General features: G+C 43.4%; 2 protein-coding genes across 7 annotated transcripts in view; one reads left to right on the top strand and one right to left on the bottom strand.

The window, feature by feature from the left end:
• The window catches only part of DARS1 (aspartyl-tRNA synthetase 1), a 59976-nt gene extending 53669 nt beyond the window's left edge, over positions 1-6307 (bottom strand). Inside the window, exons 1-2 of the mRNA XM_077320197.1 lie at positions 6050-6307; positions 2779-2836 (exon numbers count right to left, since the gene is read on the bottom strand). Coding sequence (XP_077176312.1) covers positions 2779-2836; positions 6050-6133 — 142 coding nt within the window. The 5' untranslated portion in view covers positions 6134-6307. The remainder of the gene's footprint in view (positions 1-2778; positions 2837-6049) is intronic.
• Positions 6308-6321: 14 nt separating this feature from the next.
• The window catches only part of LOC143829398 (uncharacterized), a 79831-nt gene continuing 64618 nt past the window's right edge, over positions 6322-21534 (top strand). For 4 of the 6 annotated variants that reach the window (XR_013228147.1, XM_077320200.1, XM_077320198.1 and 1 more), the window contains exons 1-3: positions 6362-6451; positions 10950-11095; positions 12333-12460. Coding sequence is in view for 3 of the 6 variants with exons in the window: in XM_077320200.1 (XP_077176315.1) it covers positions 11008-11095; positions 12333-12460 (216 nt within the window). In the remaining 3 variants the exon portion in view is untranslated. Of the gene's footprint in view, positions 6452-10949; positions 11096-11565; positions 11620-12332; positions 12461-13987; positions 14230-21534 lie in introns of those variants that run through there. The other 2 variants (XR_013228145.1, XR_013228146.1) reach the window with 2 other exon arrangements.

The following is a 21534-nucleotide window of genomic DNA, read 5'->3' as shown; positions in this document are numbered from 1 at the left end:
TATTCCTCATTGACCAGACTCAAAGGATTGCTACTGGAAATCAGTTGCCATCAGTGTGGGAATTACCTTGGTCTACAGGGTGCAATTCTATCTTCATGTAAAACCCTTAAAACAAATCATTCTTGGTTTTAGAGTTGCTTGTCATCAATATGCTAATGGTACTGAGCTCCATATATCCTTATCCAAATCTCCTGATGATGGATAGAATCATAGAGTTGGAAGGCCATCTAGTCCTACCCCCTGCTCAACGCAGGATCAGCCCAAGCATAGAGTAGAGGTTCTGAACTGCTGTGTGCCTGGCTGTGGTTAACTGGCTAAAAGTGAACAAACTGAAACCAAGCCCTGGTAAGATAGAGGCAATGCTTGTTCGGAAGGCAGCGTTCTTGAAGGACTTTGTTCTCCCCACCTTCAATGAAGTTCATTGACCTTAGTTTGTGGGAGCTTTCCTGAACTCCTCAGGCAGGCTATTCCACAAGGAAGATGCCACAAAAGAGAAAGCAAACATACAGGCATTGATTTTGCCATTTGCATGCTGGCACCCACAGAAGCTCCTGCTGACATGAGCCAAGTTGCTGTGATGGACCATAGGGAGAGAGGCAGTCATGCACAAGAAGGGCCGAGCCCAAGAAGGGCTTTGTTTGCATTATCTAGTAACTTAAACTGAGGCCAGTAACAAATGGGCATCCAATGCAGTGTCTACAGAATGGGAGTAATATGCAGCTTCCATCTAGCTCCTGCTAATAGCTGAGCTACAGGATTCTGGACCAGTTAAGAGTTTCTGAGTTGATTTTGAGGGGAGGACCTTGATGCTACTGTGGTATTGATCCAGGTGGCAGGTCAGCTATAAGGTACCGTCTTACACCGTAGGCTGAGTTGGTAGAGAGCTTTTATTTGCAGCTGTATCAACCTACTTCTCTGGTAATAAAGCTGGATCCAGTATTCAGCCAAGACTTTTAACTGAGTCAACAAGGGTCAATTGAACTCCATCAAAAGTGGGAAGAATGAAGTCCTTCAAGATCACCACCTACACAGCCAGCATGACCTCTGTCTTATCAGGGCTTAGTTTGTTCACTTTTAGCCAGTTAACCACAGCAGCCATGCAGCAGTTCCTCTACTAAACTGGTTATTGAATACACTGGTTACTGAATGTTCCCATTTTGTTGATTGTACTGAGTTGTTATGTGCAATCTGTGTTGAGTCCCTGTGAGACTAAAAAGGCAAACTATAAATAATGTAAATAAATAAATGTTATAAATACTCCAATTTTGTACAAGCAAAAATGTAAATATATCCAATACTCAAAAGAAAAAGTGCAAGCTGATGCACCCTATACTATTGGAGCACATCCATCTTAATTTTTATTATCTGGCTAGTTTCTCAATGAAGCATTCAATTTTCTCTGAGGCTTTGTTGCAGTTTCTGCCCCACCTCCTTCTGATCTTTCCTCCCCCTCCCCCTCCTGTAAGGCAGGGCATGTTACTTTTTACTCAACCTGGCTCATAACCTGTGGATAATTGTGTCACAGTGCTTCCAGGAACAGGTGAAAAGATCAGCCACGCCTGGTCAAAAGGACAACAGAAGACGTACAACTGCTGAGAAGCAATGAAAGCTCCGCAATGCTCCCCTTGTGGAGTTAAAAATTGTATTCATCTACTGACCACCTTGCCTTTAAAAGCATTTCACTCATTCCAAAAATATTTCAGAAGGCTTTTATCAGTAGCTCCCCCCCCCCAAATGTTGGAAAAAAATTTTTGGGGGGGAAAGCCCTAGGGGGGAAAAAACAATGATTTTTTCCTGACTTTTTCCAGGCCTTCACATTTCTACTGGTAGCATATATATTTATTTATTATAATAATGGAGAATATTTTTCAAAATGTGGATTGCCATGTTAGCCTGAGATTGCTCTCCTAAACTGATAATACAAGAGAGATATGAAAGAACCATAAACAACCAGCAGTAATAATTGCAGCTAGGATACTGATAGCACAATATTGGGAGCACATATGCTCTGGAAGGTTTAGTTTGTCATGAAAAAAATGACAATTTATAAAAGGTTATGGGATGGAAAGAGAGGTGCTCAATAAGAATGTATAGGCTGTTGGAAATTATTGGAACAGAATAGACCTTGGAAGAAACCAGAGAATTTTGGAGTTTAGTTAAAGACTCAACCAATGGATTATTAATGCGGGGTACCCTTGATTCTTTGCGTTGATAACTGAGGGCTTTTTTGACCTTGCATTAATATATTTGATATGCCAACCTCCTGTACAACAATAAAATGGAAAATAAATAAAATGATTTCTTTTTAAAACTTTAATTATTGGTTTGAATGGCAAGTGAAAATTAATGAAGTTCCCGGTTTGAAATCATTGCCATCTTTATAATGCTGCTTACATTAGACTACAGGAAGCAGAGGTAAATAAGCAGCACACACAGCCAGAGAAATTAACTGGTGAACTAGTTATTCTTTGCAAGAATTAAAGTGATGCCTCTCGAATTATCACTTGAATATGTGCCAGGCTTTTTTCTCCTGTCTAAGAGTCAAAGAGCTGAATTTCTCTCATCCGTGAGAATCTGGTTACAGTCCCACCATCTCCAGCAAATCATGAGCCAGGAATGAACAATCTCTTTACTTTTTGTCTCAGACAGACTGGCTCCTCTGGAGCTGGAAACGGTACCTTTGCATATAAACTGCAGTAACTATTGGTGCTATCTTGCGTATCGTGGTACTTATAACCCAACAGGCTTCTGTGGGCTTTTCAGACTTTTGAAACTGACCTGGTTTCTCCTGAGACTGTATCATCGGCAATACGCCATATCGTTCCTTCGCATAGTCCTAAAAAGGGGAGAGGAAAGTTATTGTGCCAGAAGCCTTGACACTATTACAGCCAAATGAGGAAAAAACACCTACAGGCATGTATACAGAGGTGACTTGGCAATCATCAGTAGAGCATGGCCAGCTTTTATTTATTTATTTAATTTATACTTGGATTTATATTCCGCCTCTCATGACTTTTGTTGCCTTGAGGTGGCCAACAATTAAAACCATAAACTATATATATATAAACCATAAACTATATATATATAAACCATAAACTATATATAAACCATAAACTATATATATATATATATATATATATATATATATATATATATAGTTTATGGTTTATATATATATAGTTTATGGTTTTAATTGTTATTTATCCCAGAAGATGGCGGAAACAAACTACCCCAATACAATCTACTGAATCCAGAACTAGTTGCTATTATATTACAGGGATGCTCAGCTAGGGGGATAATACTATACATACAATACTGAGTGCTAAAATATACCCAATACTGTCTGGAAAGAATACTGCAGACATAATTTGCCAAATAAGGATGCAAAGTCTGATACATTACAGAATAAATTCATAAGCCATCAAATATAACGAGCGTGCATGTATTTTTCACTTTCAAATACAGGAGCCATGTGAAACAGCATCCTGTGTTGCACCATTAGATATGGTACTCCAAGATCTGGAAGCGACATCAGCCTGGAGACCAACTTTTCTCAACCACCCTTTTATCACAGAATGATTTGTTGCTTGACAGCTGTGAAATCACCCTGCTTCCCGTGCATCATCGTGAGAGCAGATATAAACCCTTGCTCTCTATTACAGCCGGTGGGAACAGAACACTTTCTGTGAAGGATCCATACTCCGGCATTCAGTGTCCCAGTTGGTTTGCTGGAGCCAGATTTCAAGCCAAGGAGGGGGAATTAATTATTTACTCAGGCTTGCGCCTGACAGGTGTCTCAGTGGCATTATTTTTTAACATAAGGATCCAAGTGTCTCCAAAATCAGAGCTTCTTTTCAGTATCTTATTTTATGAGTTATAGCCAGATAATCAATTTGGAAGAGCAGGGAGCCCATTTCAATGCATGTTTACTAATGTTTCACTGAGTTCAGGGGTCCTTACTTTCAAGTATATATGCATTGGATTGCAGCCAACAATTTTATTTATTTATTTATTTTATTTAGGTTAAGGGCAAATTATTTTTCTTTCCAATGGAAAAAAACTTTCAGTCTAAATCTCCATTGCTTCCAGTCCCAACCCATTCCTTGTGACAATCTAACTTCTGCCCAAGCCTATTAAAAGTGAGTGTGGGAAAACACCCACATTACTAGGTCTGCACTGAACTTCTACTGCTCAGTGGAAAACCTGGGCCCAGTTTTTCAGGCAGCCAATCACACCAAACAGACACCCCCCCCCCCCCAATATGTGAAAGATACTCTTTGGATGAATTGCTGGGAGTGACCTATATTACAGGGACCAAATCCATGAAAAAACAGAGAAATCTGGGGTGGAGAAAGGAAGGGGGAAAGAACAGAAGTAGCAGAAATAAACAACAACCATTAGAGGGAAAATATAAGGGGACATGCAAACAGCCCTGCTGGAAATGTAAAAATAAAAAAGAGGTCAAGTTATGGGTCCAGTTCGCCAGTATGGTGAGCAGACAGGAGCCTGCAAGTGCAATCACAGTGCACAGAAGCCTGATTGGTGGCAGCTGAAAGACAGGAGTGCAGACCAATAACAGTGCAACAAGAGAAGAGAGTGCTTGCCATAGGGTGCAGAAATAGGTGAAAAAGAAGACACAATGGAGCATACATAGAACATTAATATGGCATAAAACAAAGAAACCACAGTATGGGGAGCATAGAAGGAAAAGGTTAATATTGAACAGATTTTTTAAAATGACACCAAGTTAAAACTAAGGAAAAAACATTCTTCCATGTTAACCAAAGGTTTCTTGAGATCTGATATGCACCTCCAGGCTGCAGTGTAGGGTAACAAGCAATTAAACGTAAACAAACCAATGTAACATATGTGGAGAAAAGTAAGCGGAAAACCCATTTAGATTTCTATGACAAATTATTGAAACTGGCTTTATCTTTAATTTTTTTTGTTCTACAATAACCCCACACAATCATTTTAGACTTTATGCAGCAGCTGATCTTAAGGGATATCATTGGGAATAACCTTACTGCAGGCCCTGACAAATTTTCTTTGGCTTACTTAATCACCTCCAAAATTTAGGAGCCAGGCGTATTTTTCAGCCTCCAGGGTCTTATATTTAATGACCATACTTTCTAATTATTACTGCCACAAAACCTAAACCTATTCAGTTTCTTCTCATTCTGAAAAAAAGCTGTAGCAAAAGTAAAATATGGGGTAATCATCATAACATAAAGGTAATCTCTGTTCCTCAGCTAAACACACTTCATACTTCTACTGGGAATTGCCAAGAGGGACCTGCATTACATGGCTACTGAAAATCCCAGATGCCAAAATGAAATGTCTAGGCACGGGGTAACCTGGGATTTATTGAGCCCAGCCTTAAATCATAAGAGTGTGGATTAGTAAGAATTAACTTCACACACACACACACACACACATATATATACATGTTGTCATGTATATTATTAAAAGTAACCAGAATCACTAGATACTTATGACAGTCCTAACACATTTTAAGCTGGAGACAGAAGACCCCACCCCTCTGAGCTGCCTGCAACTTGAACGAAGTTCAAGCTATAATAAACTTGTTTCACTTTTAGATCTGCAAGATGGGGGGCAGGGATGACTTTTTAAAAATAAGCTGTAATAGTAGGACGGAGCAGTATACTGCAGACCCCACGCAAAGCCAAACCTCTGTCAAATTTACTGACAATTCTCTTAATAACCCCCCTCAATCATTTGCTCCTGATCTCGAAAGCACAGAAGGGGGGGGGCGGTTTGGTGGAAGTTACATTCAATGAGATTTTCTAATCCAATCCGAAGACAATAAGCAGAGTAGAGGGGAGGCAGGGGCAGGGAAACAACCGACCAGCTGAGACCTCTGCATGGGAATGAGTTCGGGGCGTGTATGAAGCGAGGAAAGACGGGACGGGCGCTTCCCTGCAAATACTCGGCCTCTGACACGACCCCCCCCCCCCGAGCTCCCGGCACTGTCATTGCCCCCCACCCTCCTTCCTTCCTTCCTTCCTTCCCTCCCCTGGAGACCCACATCAGCCGGCGGCGGGTCCATGGCGCTGTCACGATTCCGTTCCCGATTCCGCTCCTGGCTCTTAGGGGCAGCAACGCCGGGCATTTCGCCAGGCACAGGGACAACCTTGGCCAGCGCTCTTTAAAAATGAAGTTTGTCCCTCAGAAGCTCCCGTAGCACTGAGCGAAGATCTCTCTCCCCCTCCCCCCCCCGTTTGTTTCTTCCAAGCCTCACAAAACAAGAGGCGTCTCTCCTCTATTAAGGCGCCCTCCGCGTGTCTGCCCCAGCCACTTCCGGGCACGTACATCACGCGAAGGCTGGCAAAGGCGTCACGCGAGAACGACGCCGCTCGCTCTGATAGACTCATTCATTCCGTTCCCAAGCATGGTCTCGGGGGCCTGAGAAGTATCGCGAGGTTTCAAGGTATTTTTTTTTCGCCCCTTTCCACTCGCGTGTCTTTTTGTTCTTTTTAATAGCTAAGCACGCCGGGATGGACCGCTGGACCCCGCGCCCACGGAAATCTTCTGTATATTATAATAGCACAAAAAAATGTTTCATTCTGTCTCTCTCACTCTCCCTCCCTGCCCCTGCCTGGAGACTCGGGGCAGCTTACAAAATGATAAAAATGTATAAAGAATGAAACATTAAATATTACGTTTTTAAAATTAATATTAACAAAATAGCTAAACTGGTTTATAGAACCATAGAGTTGGAAGGAGCCATACAGGCCATCTAGTCCAACCCCCTGCTCAACGCAGGATCAGCCCTGAGCATCCTAAAGCATCCAAGAAAAGTGTGTATCCAACCTTTGCAACCTTTGCTTGAAGACTGCCAGTGAGGGGGAGCTCACCACAATCCACAAGTACCCCAAGGTCTCGTTCACACACAGTGTTACCAAAAGCGTCTCCCCCATCCAGAAGGCATGCTTGTCATTTTTCTGACCCAGATGCAGAACTTTACACTTATCTTTATTAAATTGCATCTTGTTCTTATTTGCCCATTTTTCCATTGTGTTCCGATCTCGTTGAACTCTGTCTCTATCTTCCGGAGTATTTGCCAGTCCTCCCAATTTGATGTCATTTGCAAACTTGATGAGTAGTCCTTCCACCCCCTCATCTAGATCATTAATAAATATGTTAAAAAGTACCGGACCGAGCACCGAGCCCTGAGGGATCCCACTACTCACCTCCCTCCAGTCTGATGAAACACCATTGACAACAACTCTTTGAGTGCGGTTCTCTAACCAATTCCCTATCCACCTAACTATCTGAACATCCAGATTGCAGTCCTTCAATTTATCCATCAGAACATCATGGGAAACCTTATCAAAAGCTTTACTAAAATCCAAGTAAACGATATCAACCGAATTTCCACGATCCAGCAAACCTGTTACTTGGTCAAAAAAGGAAACCAGGTTGGTCTGACAGGACCTGTTGGAGACAAATCCATGCTGACTTCCTTGGATCACCAAATTGTCCTCCAGATGTTTGCAGGTCGCTCCCTTTAATATCTGCTCCATTATCTTACTCACAAGAGGTCAGACTCTTCACTTTGTCTTAGACTTTGTTTTGGGACCTCTTCCCTCGTTGACACTTGCACCTCCTGTGCAAGGGCCCGAAATCCATTCTGGAGCTCCAAAGGCCCTGAGAACCGTCTCCCTCTACGCCGTTGAGTCTTTTTCCTAACTGTCTGAAGAGGCTCCGTAATGAGGTCAATCCCCTTATCCTCTTCAGGACTGGTTGTATCCTCTTTATTCCGAGTTGCACAGCTCTGGTTTATGAACTCCTCCCCTTTCTTAATTTGGATCAGAGTAATAATCCTCTCTTCTAAGCCCCTAATCCTTTCCTCCAAAAGTCTTACCAGTTTACACTTGGGGCGGATGATGGAGGGAGGAAGGCAATCATGTCACACTCACTGCAGATGATGCGATGAGTGTCCTGGAGGTCCATTGTAACTTCTAGGCAGTGCAACTACTAGGGAAATACAATCTACTGATTCTAATTGATAGGCTAAGAGCCGCAGGCCAAGAGTCCTTTGTCTCTTGCCCTTCGGCTTGGGCCTCTGGCAAGGAGTAGCCCTTTTTAATCCTCCCAGCAATCACCTCACTAAACCCTTTGACCTGTCAGCAGCAGCACTCCCCAGCAGCTCTCTCCACTTGCTCTCAGTTGTCTGAGCTCTGTTTCCAAGAGAGCCAGTTTGGTGTAGTGGTTAGGAGTGCAGACTTCTAATCTGGCATGCCGGGTTCGATTCTGCGCTCCCCCACATGCAACCAGCTGGGTGACCTTGGGCTCGCCACGGCACTGATAAAACTGTTCTGACCGGGCAGTGATATCAGGGCTCTCTCAGCCTCACCCACCTCACAGGGTGTCTGTTGTGGGGAGAGGAATGGGAAGGCAACTGTAAGCCGCTTTGAGCCTCCTTCGGGTAGGGAAAAGCGGCATATAAGAACCAACTCTTCTTCTTCTTCTTCCATCTGCTTCCTGAAAAAAGGCAGAATAATAAATTCATTTGGGTAGCATTGAGCTGGATGGGTTCTAGACAGTGAGACCAGCATACTATAAAGCTGTTTGTAGGCCTCAGCCATAGGCCTGCTGGAAAGAGCTATCTTGCAGGCCCTGCAGAACTGATTAAGGTCCCACAGGACCCTGATCTCATTTGGCAGAGCAGTCCAACTTTGAAAGCAGCACAGTGAAATAAAATAATGATACAAACGATAAGTTTACTTCCCCTCATATGATCCAGTCAGTTTTAATGGCTGCTGGTGTATGGATTTCCCCCAGAGGGATTTTCCCCAGAGTTTAAGTTACTATATATATAGTGTTTATATAGTTAATTTATGCCGATTGTTACACATGCAGTCTTTGAGCCATGAGAAGTTCCATAGGTAGCCTGTGTGTTAATTGGTCCCCTTTGGAGGAAAGACCACTGAAGCTAAGCCATATTTGTCATATTCCTTTATTTGAAGATGCGGAGTCAAAGAGGCACTCCTGCAAAAGCAGTCAATGCACTACTCTAACATCAAGTCCCCAGAGAAAGAGAGCTTCTCCAAGACCCTAAACCTTTGAGCCAACTCACAGCAGTCTCTTTCTCCTTTTCCCTCTGGCTTACCAGAAGCTACTCCACCTTCACTTTTGTTCTCTCCCCAACACCCTATTTAATTCAAAGAGCAATATCAAAGAGAGAAAGTTCACATCTCGATAGTGTGATCCCACCTATACCGATTCCGCACCAGAAACGCCACTCCAGGCAGCCAGCAGCGCGTTGTGGTACAGCAGCGTGCTCTACCACTTTCTGTGTCCACATGGGGGACCTATTTCTGCAGTCCACTGTCCACCCTGGATTTCTGCATCCCTACAGCGCAGCCGGAGAAGAAAGGTTCCACCATGTGGGGGAGAGGCGGGTTTTATTTTTTATTTACATGAAGGTGAGATTGCGTTAAAATACAATCCACCTTTGTGCAAATAAAAAACTGCCCCATTTCGTCTCATGCTGTTGCTGACTGGGGCATGGAGCTGACTGGGGCATTTTTTGTTTACTTTACTTTGTTAATGCTTTACTACCATTTTACTACTACTCTACTAATACTTTACTACCGCTTTACTAATACTCCACTACTGCATTACTAATAGTTTACTACCACTTTACTAGCACTTTACTACTATCACTCTACTACCGCTTCACTACCACTTTACCAATACTTTACTAATGCTTTACTACTGCTTTACTAGCACTTTACTGCTGCTCTACTATCACTCCACTACCACTTTACTACCGCTTTACTATCACTTTACTACCACTTTACTAGTGATTTGCTAGCACTTCACTACCACTTACTAGTGCTTTACTACTGCTTTACTACTGCTTTACTATTACTTTACTATTACTTTACTATTGTTTTACTACTTCAGATAGTGAAAAGCAGGATATATAAACATTACTTCTTCTAACAAGGGGTTTTGGAATACAGACATTTTTCCTAGAGAAAAATGTGATGTTTAAGGAGGGATGACTAGCAAATAAAATAAATACACATTAAACTCAAGAGCATCCAAACAAGGACAACAACAGAATATGTCAACAATATACTAATGCTAAGTGAAACAGAAATTTCAGCTCCAACTGAGCCTGTAAGGGAAAGCTTTTCCAGAATCATCACAGACCACCTTAAAAAAACTCTCTCCCATCTCACCTCCCCCTAACTCATTGGAAGCACAAAGAGCACAGTCCCCATACATGTATTCAATGACCAGAACTGGCTGGACAATATGGAAGCAGATGGTTCTTCATATATCTTGGCTGCAAACCATTATGGGCTTTAGTACTCAAAACCAGCACTTCAGTGAGAAGTGGTATACAAATTGAATAAACAAACAATATACTAAAAGGCAATCAAAATCTCTCAATACAGAAATAGCATGCTCACTGCATGGGGTGCTTATCAACACCCTAGCCAAAACATTTTGGATCAGGTACATCTTCTAAGTCAGCGGTCCCCAACCATGGCGCCGGGCCGCGGCTCCCCTTCCCCGCCCCTCCCCCCCGCAGTAAAAAACTTCCCAGGCCGCAAGCTTGCAGCCCGGGAAGCTACTTACTGCGGGAGGGCGGGGAGAGGGAATCAGGGCCGGGCCGGAAGCGTGGGCGTGGCCTGCGCGGTCCCTGCGGGCGCGGCCCAATGCCCTGCCGGTCCCCAGCCTAATAAAGGTTGGGGACCACTGTTCTAAGTCATTTCGTGAAAAATGCAGCTTCAGCACATTGTGTTAACTTCCATGAAACCAGGAAGTCATAAATGCATGGATGTCATAAATGCATGAGTCACTTTGCAATGCCAGAGGTATGCAATGGAATTAGAACACACAATATTAGAAATGTCTATAAACAAGATCAAAATGGTGTGGGCTCTACTCAATTAAATCTTTTGCAGGAATGTGCGTCAAGCTTTTAAGGTGCCCATCCAGGGGATATTATGGCTCCCCCCCAATATGGAATTCCCCAACTCTTTAACCCCCTCCAGTGGATTCAGGGTTACACTTGGACAAAGCCACTGCTCAGCTATTAAGACTCTGAGAGGTAATATCTATCATCCTTAAGAAACATTGTCATTCCTTTTGTTATGTACTTTGGTTCCTTCAAGCCATGCTACTCCAAGTTAGACTTTTCCACAGTAACCAGAATCCACAATAATGTATATAGCCCACTACTTGACAAACTGAGACAAAGTGCCCTAGGCTGAATTGTCATGTGGGCCATATGATGTGTGGTTCAAGGGTCAGATGAGGATCTGGGAGACTCCGATTTGATCTCCTGAACAAAACTCACTGAGTGATTGTGGGCCACTCAGACATGCTCAGTGTTCTGAGTCAGGCTTCCAAGTCTGCTAAGGTTAGGGCCAGGAACTTGGCAAAGCTGCTTTTCCAGGCCACAGCCTAAACAGTCGTGGCGGTAACAGTCTTGGAGGCTGTATCAACAGGGGCATCACATCAAAATCACAAGATGTCATAGTCCCATTGTATATGGCACTGGTCAGACCACACCTGGAGTACTGTGTGCAGTTCTGGAGGCCTCACTTCAAGGACGTAGTTAAAATTGAAAGGGTACGGAGGAGAGCGACAAGGATGATCTGGGGCCAAGGGACCAAGCCCTATGAAGATAGGTTGAGGGACTTGGGAATGTTCAGCCTGGAGAAAAGGAGGTTGAGAGGGGACATGATAGCCCTCTTTAAGTATTTGAAAGGTTGTCATGTGGAGGAGGGCAGGAGGCTGTTCCCGTTGGATGCAGAGAAAAGGATGCGCAGTAATGGGTTTAAACTACAAGTACAACAATATAGGCCAGATATTAGGAAAAAAATTTTCACAGTCAGAGTAGTTCAGCAGTGGAATAGGCTGCCTAAGGAGGTGGTGAGCTCCCCCTCACTGGCAGTCTTTAAGCAAAGGTTGGATACACACTTTTCTTGGATGCTTTGGGCTGATCCTGCATTGAGCAGGGGGTTGGATTGTATGATTGTATGATTCTAATTGTCCCCAGCTGGACTGCAGGCAGTGCTTTAGCTCATGAGGCTGAGCTGTGCTCTGATGAGGATTCTGCAAGAAATGACCACTACCAAAATACTGTTCTAGCTCAACTGCTGGATTGTGCACATTCAATTTGAATTTTCATCATCACTATACTACCTGGGACTGAGCTCTCTCCTGCTGCCATTCCTGTGGAGCTAGAGAGGATCCTCAGGGGCTACAGGCCCAAGTTTGAGTCCTATGCAGCAAAGGCATAGTGGCTGCCTCAGGGACTGATAACAACGTTTCTATTGCAGATTCTGGCCAAGTCTTCTGGTGCTGGTGGTTCATAGTCAGCGGAGGCCTCTGCAGTACTGGACTCTCCTTAGTCTCCTTGGGCCCTCCTCAGCCACTGACCTTGGGTCCTCAGGCTCCTCCCACAAGGGTAAGGTGACCCAGATTTTAATATTGGTAAAGCAGGACACCATTGACCGGGGGCTTCTTGATTAAAGATTTGGTCTTTATGGAGCAACAAAAAGTTTCATAGAATGCATAGAATCCTCTCCAGCCTCCTCTCTGTCCCTGGAAAAATCTATGCCAGCCATCTCAGATCCAGATTAGTGGAGTGGTCAGCTACGAAAGTGGGGCCAGAACAGATCGGTTTTATGACGGGGAAGTCTACTCTTGACCATGCCCTAACCCTCTACCACCTGATGGCAAAATAGAGCCAAACAGGCAAGCTCTACACCACTTTTCCCGACATTCAAACTGCTTTTGACTCTATCCCAAGATCCCAATTATGGAAAAATTATTAGATATGGGAATGGATACCTGCCTTTTACATCTCATTCGTAACCTTTACATGAATAGTGGCTGTCAAATCTGTGGCTCCAGATTCTATCTAATAGAATATCTTCCAACAATGGTATTAAACAGGGCTGCGTTTTAGCCCCATATCCATTCAACCTATATGTATCTGGTCTGGCTGAAAACTTTATGGCAATCCGCTGCCATGCCCCAGGCTGGGAAGCTCTCCAGTTCCCCTCCTTTTGTACGCAGACGATGTGGTTCCCCTTTCCTGTACTAAGGTTGGCATAAAAACTCTTCTTCAAGTTTTTTCAAGCCACTGCAATCAAAACCAACTCAAGATCAACTTCACCAAATCTAAAATGCATTTCTGCCTATACAATATACCTGGAGACTGGCGTTATTCAACTGGCTTCGCTAGCCTGGCTTCGCATCTTTAAATTCTGGCTTCGCCTAAACTTAAGTGCCCAAGTGAGGAGCCTAGTCTACCCTATGTTATCTGATAAATTTTTATTGCCCTGGTTCATGAAGATAAACAAAAAACTGAAGTCTGTAGGCCTGTCTTGAAAAGCCTTGATGAAGAACAAGTTTATAATACTATCAGGCAACAAAGTTTGGTCATTATCAGAACACTGTTGCTGGAGCACACAGAACATGTTTTCCCATCTTTTAAAAAATCTATCCCCCAGTAAATAAGAACAAATTCTTCTCCTTCTCCTTCTCCTTCTCCTTCTCCTTCTCCTTCTCCTTCTCCTTCTCCTTCTCCTTCTCCTTCTCCTTCTCCTCCTCCACCACCACCCCTGTTGAGTTTTGTGAGTGTGTGGAGCAGTACATGTGAAAACACTTCCAACTTACCAAAGAATATTGCTTCCATAAATTCAACATATTCTGTTGATTAATAATGAAGCAGCTACACTTGCTTTGCTCACAAAGCCCTATCATATATATTTTGAAATGAATATGACGTTGTCATTTGGATAAATAAAATTCCATGTGATTTCAAAATGTGTTTTTTGCTCTATCATGAAGCTGTCTGAGCAGGGCTGGGGAGACAGCATACAAATCTTTAAATGAATAAATAAAATGAAGCCCACTGGCAGGGTGCTGATTTTGAAAACTTTTATTATAAGTTGTTTGCATTTATTATTTGTTGCTTTGGCCACAGTCAAACTATTTGGAACTGAATGAGGAAATACCAGAATACAGCTAACTATGCCCTGACTATGCAAGAATGTTGTCACTATTACTGCCAATGGATGAGGATTGTGAACTGAATTACTAATATTTAAGTAATGTAATTCTGGGCATTTTTAAAATCCTTGTTTTTATTACAACTTTTGCTGTATGCTATGCCTACTTGCCTTTTACTTTGCACGTTGTTATGGTTTATGGCTAAAACAAATAAAAGTGAATGGAATTGAATGTGTGTGTTACTTAGGAAAACACATTCCATAACTTGAAATATAGGCAAGAAAATAATGGGCTAACTGTAGCAATGATAAGCAGCTGGTCGTAGCCATCTGGTTAGGAACAAATGCTATCAAAAGAAGAGCATCGGATTTAAAGATTATTTTTGTTAAGTTTATGAAAAATAGGAACCGGGGGTATCACTTTTTTCTGACTGATCTTCATAACAGCTACTACGAAGGTGTGAAGACAGTGGGGCTTTACGCACCGGGATCTTTGTTGCAAATTGGTCACTGAATGAAAAATCACAATTTAAAATAGTGGAATTCGTCGTTATGCATACCTGCCTTTGTAGTGGAATCCAGTTGCGTTTTGTAGCGTTTCCCACAGCTTCCGGTCTCGGCAGAAAAGGAAGCGCTATTGCCAAGCTCGTCCCGCCCCTGGCCGTCAAGCAGCCAATGGGCAGCCATTAGCATGCTCCCAAACAGCCCCTTTCCCTTTAAGAAAGGTTTTTTTTAAAAAAAAACAGACCCATTGTAACGAATCTGTGTAGATTCGTTGCAACGGAGAGACCCATCCAGCTGCCTAATGTGAGCTGTCGTTTGATCGTATGATCGTTGCCACGCTGCCTCGAGTGAAAAAAAAAAATCCCCCCCCTCTCACGGGCCCGATTTTCGGCTGAATTAATGTGTAAAAAATAAAGGGACTTTATTTCAGCAAACGGGCTTTTCTGTGGTTTGTGCTTAGTGACTAAAGGTGAAGGACTGAAGCCAGGGAAGCCTCTAAACAGAAAGAGGCTCGCTGGTGCGTTTATCCCCGCTCGCTCGGAGAAAAAAAAAATGGCGATCGTTTCGCCGGAAGTTTGGAGGACAGGCTCAGGAGGAGGGACTTTGAAGAAACCGCAACAATGTTAACGCACAGGTCTTTTTCGCTAGTGTTGCAGATTGTTTGCAAGAGTGTAGCGCTTTCCGGAGGGTGAATCCACTTTTTGGGATTCCCCTGAAAGCGCTACAAGGAAGCGCTTTTTGCAGATTGGTTTCAGGTGTGTGGCAGATTGTCTACGACGTCGTCCGTTATGGCAAATCAATAGCGTTTCCAATTGGCAACCATTGTGCGATTTTGAAGGCGTGCAAAAAGCCCCAGTGAATGTGATACCTGTTTAATTTCTGTTATGGAACTATTGAAGTCACACAGCTGTTGTCCGGAATAAATTTGACGGTCTTCCAGGCCTGGCCTTTATACATTGTGGTGTATATATGTTGGGTCTGGAATCCCCTGCCGTGTCCAACATAACACTCAAACATGAGTTGCAGGGCTTCCTTAGTTCCTCCACATGTTTGAATGTTAAACTTCATGGCTTCTCTTCCCAAGAGTCTTAGCCACTAGAATGAATGTCCACACCCGGAAGTAACCACTGTATGGAACAGTAACCCTTACAAGACAGGAGAACGTGCAAACGGCAGATTTTCTATGCAATATTAAAGCCATTGGAGCCCCTTAAGGTTTGTACTTTGTAACCATATTTGTCACAGGTTGGGAATTGTCAGATGCAAAGCATCTTAGTATCATTTAGTAATACTTGTCCATAGTGTCCATAATTGCTTTCTTTTTAAGAAGCAGCTTATGAACATACAATTTTCTGACCACTTAGTTTGGTTGCAGTGGAGGGTGCAAGCATCATAAGACATGATGTGAGGAAGAGGACTCCAGGGTCAGGTGTGAGTATTCAGCCCAGTCAAAAATACGTCTATTCAGAAATAAGTTCAATGGATACATTCACTGGGATAAATGTCATAGGTTTGTCACCTGGGTGGGTTGAGTCAATTATCATGATTCACATCTCCTGCTCTTTCTCTTCTCTGTGAATATGAGAATCGGCTATGCAAATGTTGTAGGCCAACAATAGGTTGGGGGGGAATGAGTTCTTCACATTCTCTGGGAGTGTAAGTAGGTTTGTTCAAAAGTAAGGCCTATCATGTTCAGTGGGACTTCCTGTACAGTAAAGTGTGCATAGGATTGGAGCTGCACAACCGAATTTATTCACACGTACCTGGAAATAAGTCCATCTGAGTGAGAATTATGCATAAGGTTGCCATTTTATTTGAATAGTTCTCCTGGGATTTTCAAGGCCTGCCATTTTATTTGAATAGTTCTCCTGGGATTGTAAAGGTCATTCTGCCTTTCAATATGCAGAAAATGGTGTTCTCATATTATTTTTATGCACCTTTCTAAGAAGCTTTTGGCCACTGTGCGTTAGATCATACTGTACCGTGGAGAGGTTTTTCCTGCAGAGATTAGCTCTTGTGACAAGGAAAGGCTTTTCACTTAACTGGGCAGACAAGTGGGATCCCAGCCTGTGTACTTCTTAGAGGCAGAGTAAACTGAATGCAACGTTGTTTTCTTATTCCAGTGGTTATCGTCCCTAGAATTCTAATTCACATTTGGTTGCCTGCAGTAGATTGCAGAGCAAAACTCATTGGTCTCTTTCTTGTGTTATACTGCCAGCCATTTTGGACCTACGGAGCTTGTAAATATAGCTGAAATTAGTTTTTAGCATGTCATATTTTGCAGTTATCAGTAGTCTCTAATCCCCACTACAATTCTTCAAACTTCTTTAGATTTGACTATTTTGTGTGCAGATGCAGGATCAGGTGGACTTTAGTTCTCTTGGGAAACTGGATACAGCAGCTCTGCTGTGCAACAGTTCTTTGCAGGATGAAGAGGATAGCCACCTCCCCCTTAGGGCCTTTCTTTCACAGGCGGCTGCTTTGAATAGCTGTTTAACTACTTTACAGCTTTGTCTGGGTAGGATACTGCATTAGTTATTGGAACATAAACCTCTTCCAACAGTATCACAGCAGCATAAATTAACAGGGCAATCCTAAACAGATTTGTTTCTTTCTGAGCCCATGGACTACAGTTTTCTTAGAAAGTGTAACTCTGTTTAGGATTGCACTGTAAATTTCTTGTGATAATGGCTCTCTCTGGAGGCTTGAAGCAGAAGATGACTGAATCTTAAATAATTGTCTTCATTTTCAGTCTCCCCAGTTTTGCTATAAGAGTTTCCCTTTAGTATATATATAAAAGCTGAAGACTTACAATATCATGCCCTCATCGATTTGTCCCTCTTCCTAATGATTGGTAAGTTACATTAAAACTAAGTATATGGGGTTTATATCATAAGTAGGTGTCATGCCCAGTTCCTCGGATTCAGCATCAGGGGGCGCTCCGGAGGCAGAGGAGCTCCCGGAGGCACCCGCCTGCCACAGACCAGGAGCTGCCTGACCTTCCTGGTGATGAGCAGACTGGGCCCAGCCAGGCTGTTACCCAGCCATATTATGTCAAGGCCCTGAATAAAGCAGTCACCAGTCCAGAAGACTCACCAGAGGAGAAGCACTGGTGGGCTCAGGTCAATGCCCCTGCAAGCTCTGAACAGCAGCAGAGGAGGAGGCAATCTACTCTGACAGCTGTCAGACAATCAGCGCACTTGGTAGATTGCTGTCAGGGAAGATGGGGCTCAGCTGCGCCGGCTTCCTCTGATGAAGACTAGAGCCAGCTGCAAGTCCTATGGCTGAGGGCTGCCCCACTTGGTTTGGGTATATCAGAAGGGCCATGAGACACGGCCCTTTATGGGGTCAACGCCTGCATTATCCTGCCTGTCTCCTGAAATTCCTGTTTGCCACAGGAAAGTGCTGTTCCTGCGACTCTCAGCTCTTAGACCTCTGGCACTGTCTACCATCCATTCTCTGGCTCTTCAACCCCAGCTTTGCCTGACCTTGCTTCCCAGCCTGCTCTATGGTAAACTCTGACTTCCCTGGCACCCGTCTCCCCAGACTGGACTCTGAACTTTGGCAGGCTCTCTGCTCCGGTACAACCACCCACCCGTGTTGGTGCAGCCCGGTAGGACAGCACAGTATGTATGTAATTCTGCAGGAGCCCTATTTTCTATCATCCCGGAGGAGCACACATTTCCCTCTTCCCCTTCAACCAGCACCCCCTGCCTCTTCACATGTGCTTGTAGCAGCCACAGCAGTAGAGCCTATTTCAATAGAAACAGCCTTGAATATACTTATGTTCAAGTGAGTTGATGCAAATACTGTTTCATGCATAGAACTCATATGAACAAGGGAAGCATTTTGCCACAGTGTTAATGTCTACATTCATTGGTTTCCCCCCCGGCACATATCACTTTAACATTTCCTTTCCCCAAGTGATCCATATTTTAAAAAGAGTGATCACCCCCCCCCCCCAAGAATCACTACATCTTAGAGTAAAAAAGGTCTCTTCCCATAGATTGTTCCCGACACCAAACTTCCATATTTCTGAGATTTTTCCTCCTCAATAAACTAGCATTTGGGCATGAACAACAGTAAAACAAAATTGCAACAACACCATGACAACCAAAAGCAAGGAACAAAAGCAAAGAACAAAACAAACCCAACTCAAAGCCAACCCTATAAAGAAGCATTACTATCAACGCCCCATTACTAAATACATATTTGTTTCTATTTCGATCAAGAACTCAATTTTAAAATCTGCTGAAGGATGGAAGCCAATTTTCCAGTCTCTCTGATGGGGATGGCAAATGACTTAGGTCCCACTAGCTCAGTCCGGGGGTCAAATGGGCCGAGTCAGCATAGTTCACCGGCTATGGCCTCTGTCGAGAGAGACCACTTACCACCTTCTGAGCCATATTTTTAAAAACGAAGAGCCAATTACTAGGGTTGCTCCCTGCAGTGATCCTGCAGTGATGATTCCAAACAAATCTGTTGCTCAGAGTGAAGCTGGGAGAAAGACCAGGATGAGCTCTGCTAAGAAAGCCTTGACTGTTCCCCCACCCCACGGCTACCCCCCTTCAGAAGGGATTAGCAAATGGGGATGACATCACCGGCTGCCAATTGGATGGGCCCCTTGGGTATACATGCATGAAAGCTGTATTGCACTTAAGTAACAAGGCATGACAGGCCATGTGTGAGTGCTAAATAATTTATGCCTCAGGCACACGGTAAACGACAAAGCCAAACTCGACACATTTCAGCCGTTGGGGAGAAATCAAAACTAGTCCCCCCACTCTCCCCCAGGAAAGAAAAGATGACAATGTGGGGAAAAATAGAGCTAAGTGAATGAATGCACAAGTTATAATCTCAGTGGGTGTATTTCAACAAACGTTTAGCGAATGCTGTCATATTGAGGCCCTTACTATATTTTAATTATATTTTGAAATTATACCTCTCGAGAGTTCTTGCTTTTAAATTCTCTTTGCCTCATGCTTTGAAGACATAAGCAACTAGCAGAGATAAATCCTCTGGAGTCTTCTGAGCAATGTATATCCGGCGAGACAAGATTCACAGAGCACTAATAGTTAAATTTACTTACTGGGGAAATATGATTCCTACCTTTACACATGAATTCATTTTTGGCTGCCATTGAATGAATGTCAGGGGTAATTTAAAGGCAAGAGCCCATGAATTACGTTTGCACCTGGCTCCTTATTTGAAGGAACCATTAATTTGTTTCTTTATTTCAGGAATATGTAGGGATAGGAAGAGCGGCATCATAATGGGAAAAAGCAACTTTTATTGCATATATGTTACAAGTATGACATGTTCTAAGAAAGTACTGGTAATATTCTGCTACAGGTCAGATGTCTTATTTGCGGTTTTGTTTTTATTTGGGAGACTGGCATTGACAACCCATTGATAGCACTGGGAACACAGGAACACTCCTCAAACAATCAACTGGATCCTAAATGGCCAAGTCCACGAAAAAATACGTGTCACAAGTGGAAACCCACAAGAATTGCGGGAGGCATCTAATTTCTCCCTTCCCTACTATTTCTTCTTTCTCTTTCCTGAAAGCCCTTATAGCCTCTCCCCTTTTCTGGCTTCTCTCCTTCTAGGGTTACAAACCTGCAGATGGGACCTGGAGATCTGGAATCACAACAGAGCTCCCAACTACAAAAATCTGTCCCCCTTTAGGGTTGCCAGCTGCAGGTTAGGAAATTCTTGGAGATTTTGGGGTAGACCCTTGGGAAGGCAAGGTTTGGGGAGGGAAGTGACCTAATAAGGTTATAATGCCTTGGAGTCGATCCTCCAAAGCAGGCATTTTCTCCAGGGGAACAGTTCTCTGCCATCTGGAGACCAGTTGTAATTCTAGGTGATCTCCAGCTCCCACATGGAAGTTTGGCAAGCATAGTTCCCATGGAGGAAATGGTTGCTTTGGAAGGTGCAGTCTATGACATTAAACCTCTTTTCAAGCCTCCCCTTTCTAGGCTCCTCTCCACAAACACCTAGGAACCTGGAGTTGGCAAACCTATTTCCATCCCACCCCAATAACCAACCTACCTCACAAGGTCATGTGGAAGGTAAATGGGGGGTATAAAATGTGGAGATAGCGGCACAATAGTTTTTTCAACTATGATATGTGTGTCTTGCCTCCAAGAAGAGGGGTTTTTTTATATAAATCATTCAATGATGAGGAACACTGTAGATGAACTAGCATCTTGAATGTTTGAAATATGAGACACTTGGATTTGATATATGAGGCAGTCATGCAGTCAAGATGTTTACACGAGCTATGACAGTCCTTTAGGTTTCTGACCAACAGGCAAGAGCTGGTGGATGGGGTGAAGGGGGTGGGGACCATAGGGGAGAGTGACCATGTCCTTTTAGAATTCTTTTTGAGATGGGGGGGGGGGGGGGCAAGGGACTTCATAGTCAGATGTGTATGTTAGACTTCCATAGGGCAGACTTTAATAAACTCAGAGAAATGATGAGTGTCATCCTGTGAACAGTGGCTCTCCTTAAACGAGCTATTGGATGCTTAAGCCATGAATATTCCAGCAAGACATAAACATAGTAGAGGATACAAGAAGCCTGTTTGGATAAACAGAAAACAACAGGAGGAGCTAAGGAAGAAAAAGGAAATATTCAAGAAGCGGAAGGAAGGGCAGACCTCTAAAGAAGAGTATCTGCAGGTTACTAGGCATTGTAGGTCAGCCATCACAGAGGCCAAAGTTAGGAGTGAGCTGAGAATGGCTAGGGAAGCCAACTAGAACAAGAAAAACTTTAGATATGTGAGAAGTAAATGAGGCAATAGGCCTACTGCTGGGTGAGGTTGGCCAGACCAACCTAGTTTCCTTTTTTGACCAAGTAACAGGTTTGCTGGATCGGGGAAATTTGGTTGATGTCATTTACTTGGATTTTAGTAAAGCTTTTGACAAGGTTCCCCATGATGTTCTGATGGATAAGTTGAAGGACTGCAATCTGGATTTTCAGATAGTTAGGTGGATAGGGAATTGGTTAG

This window comes from Paroedura picta, chromosome 2, assembly GCF_049243985.1.
Source record: "Paroedura picta isolate Pp20150507F chromosome 2, Ppicta_v3.0, whole genome shotgun sequence".
Taxonomy (NCBI): domain Eukaryota; kingdom Metazoa; phylum Chordata; class Lepidosauria; order Squamata; family Gekkonidae; genus Paroedura; species Paroedura picta.
Note: the sequence above shows the minus strand (reverse complement) of the source record. Positions and strands in the feature narration are given on the sequence as shown.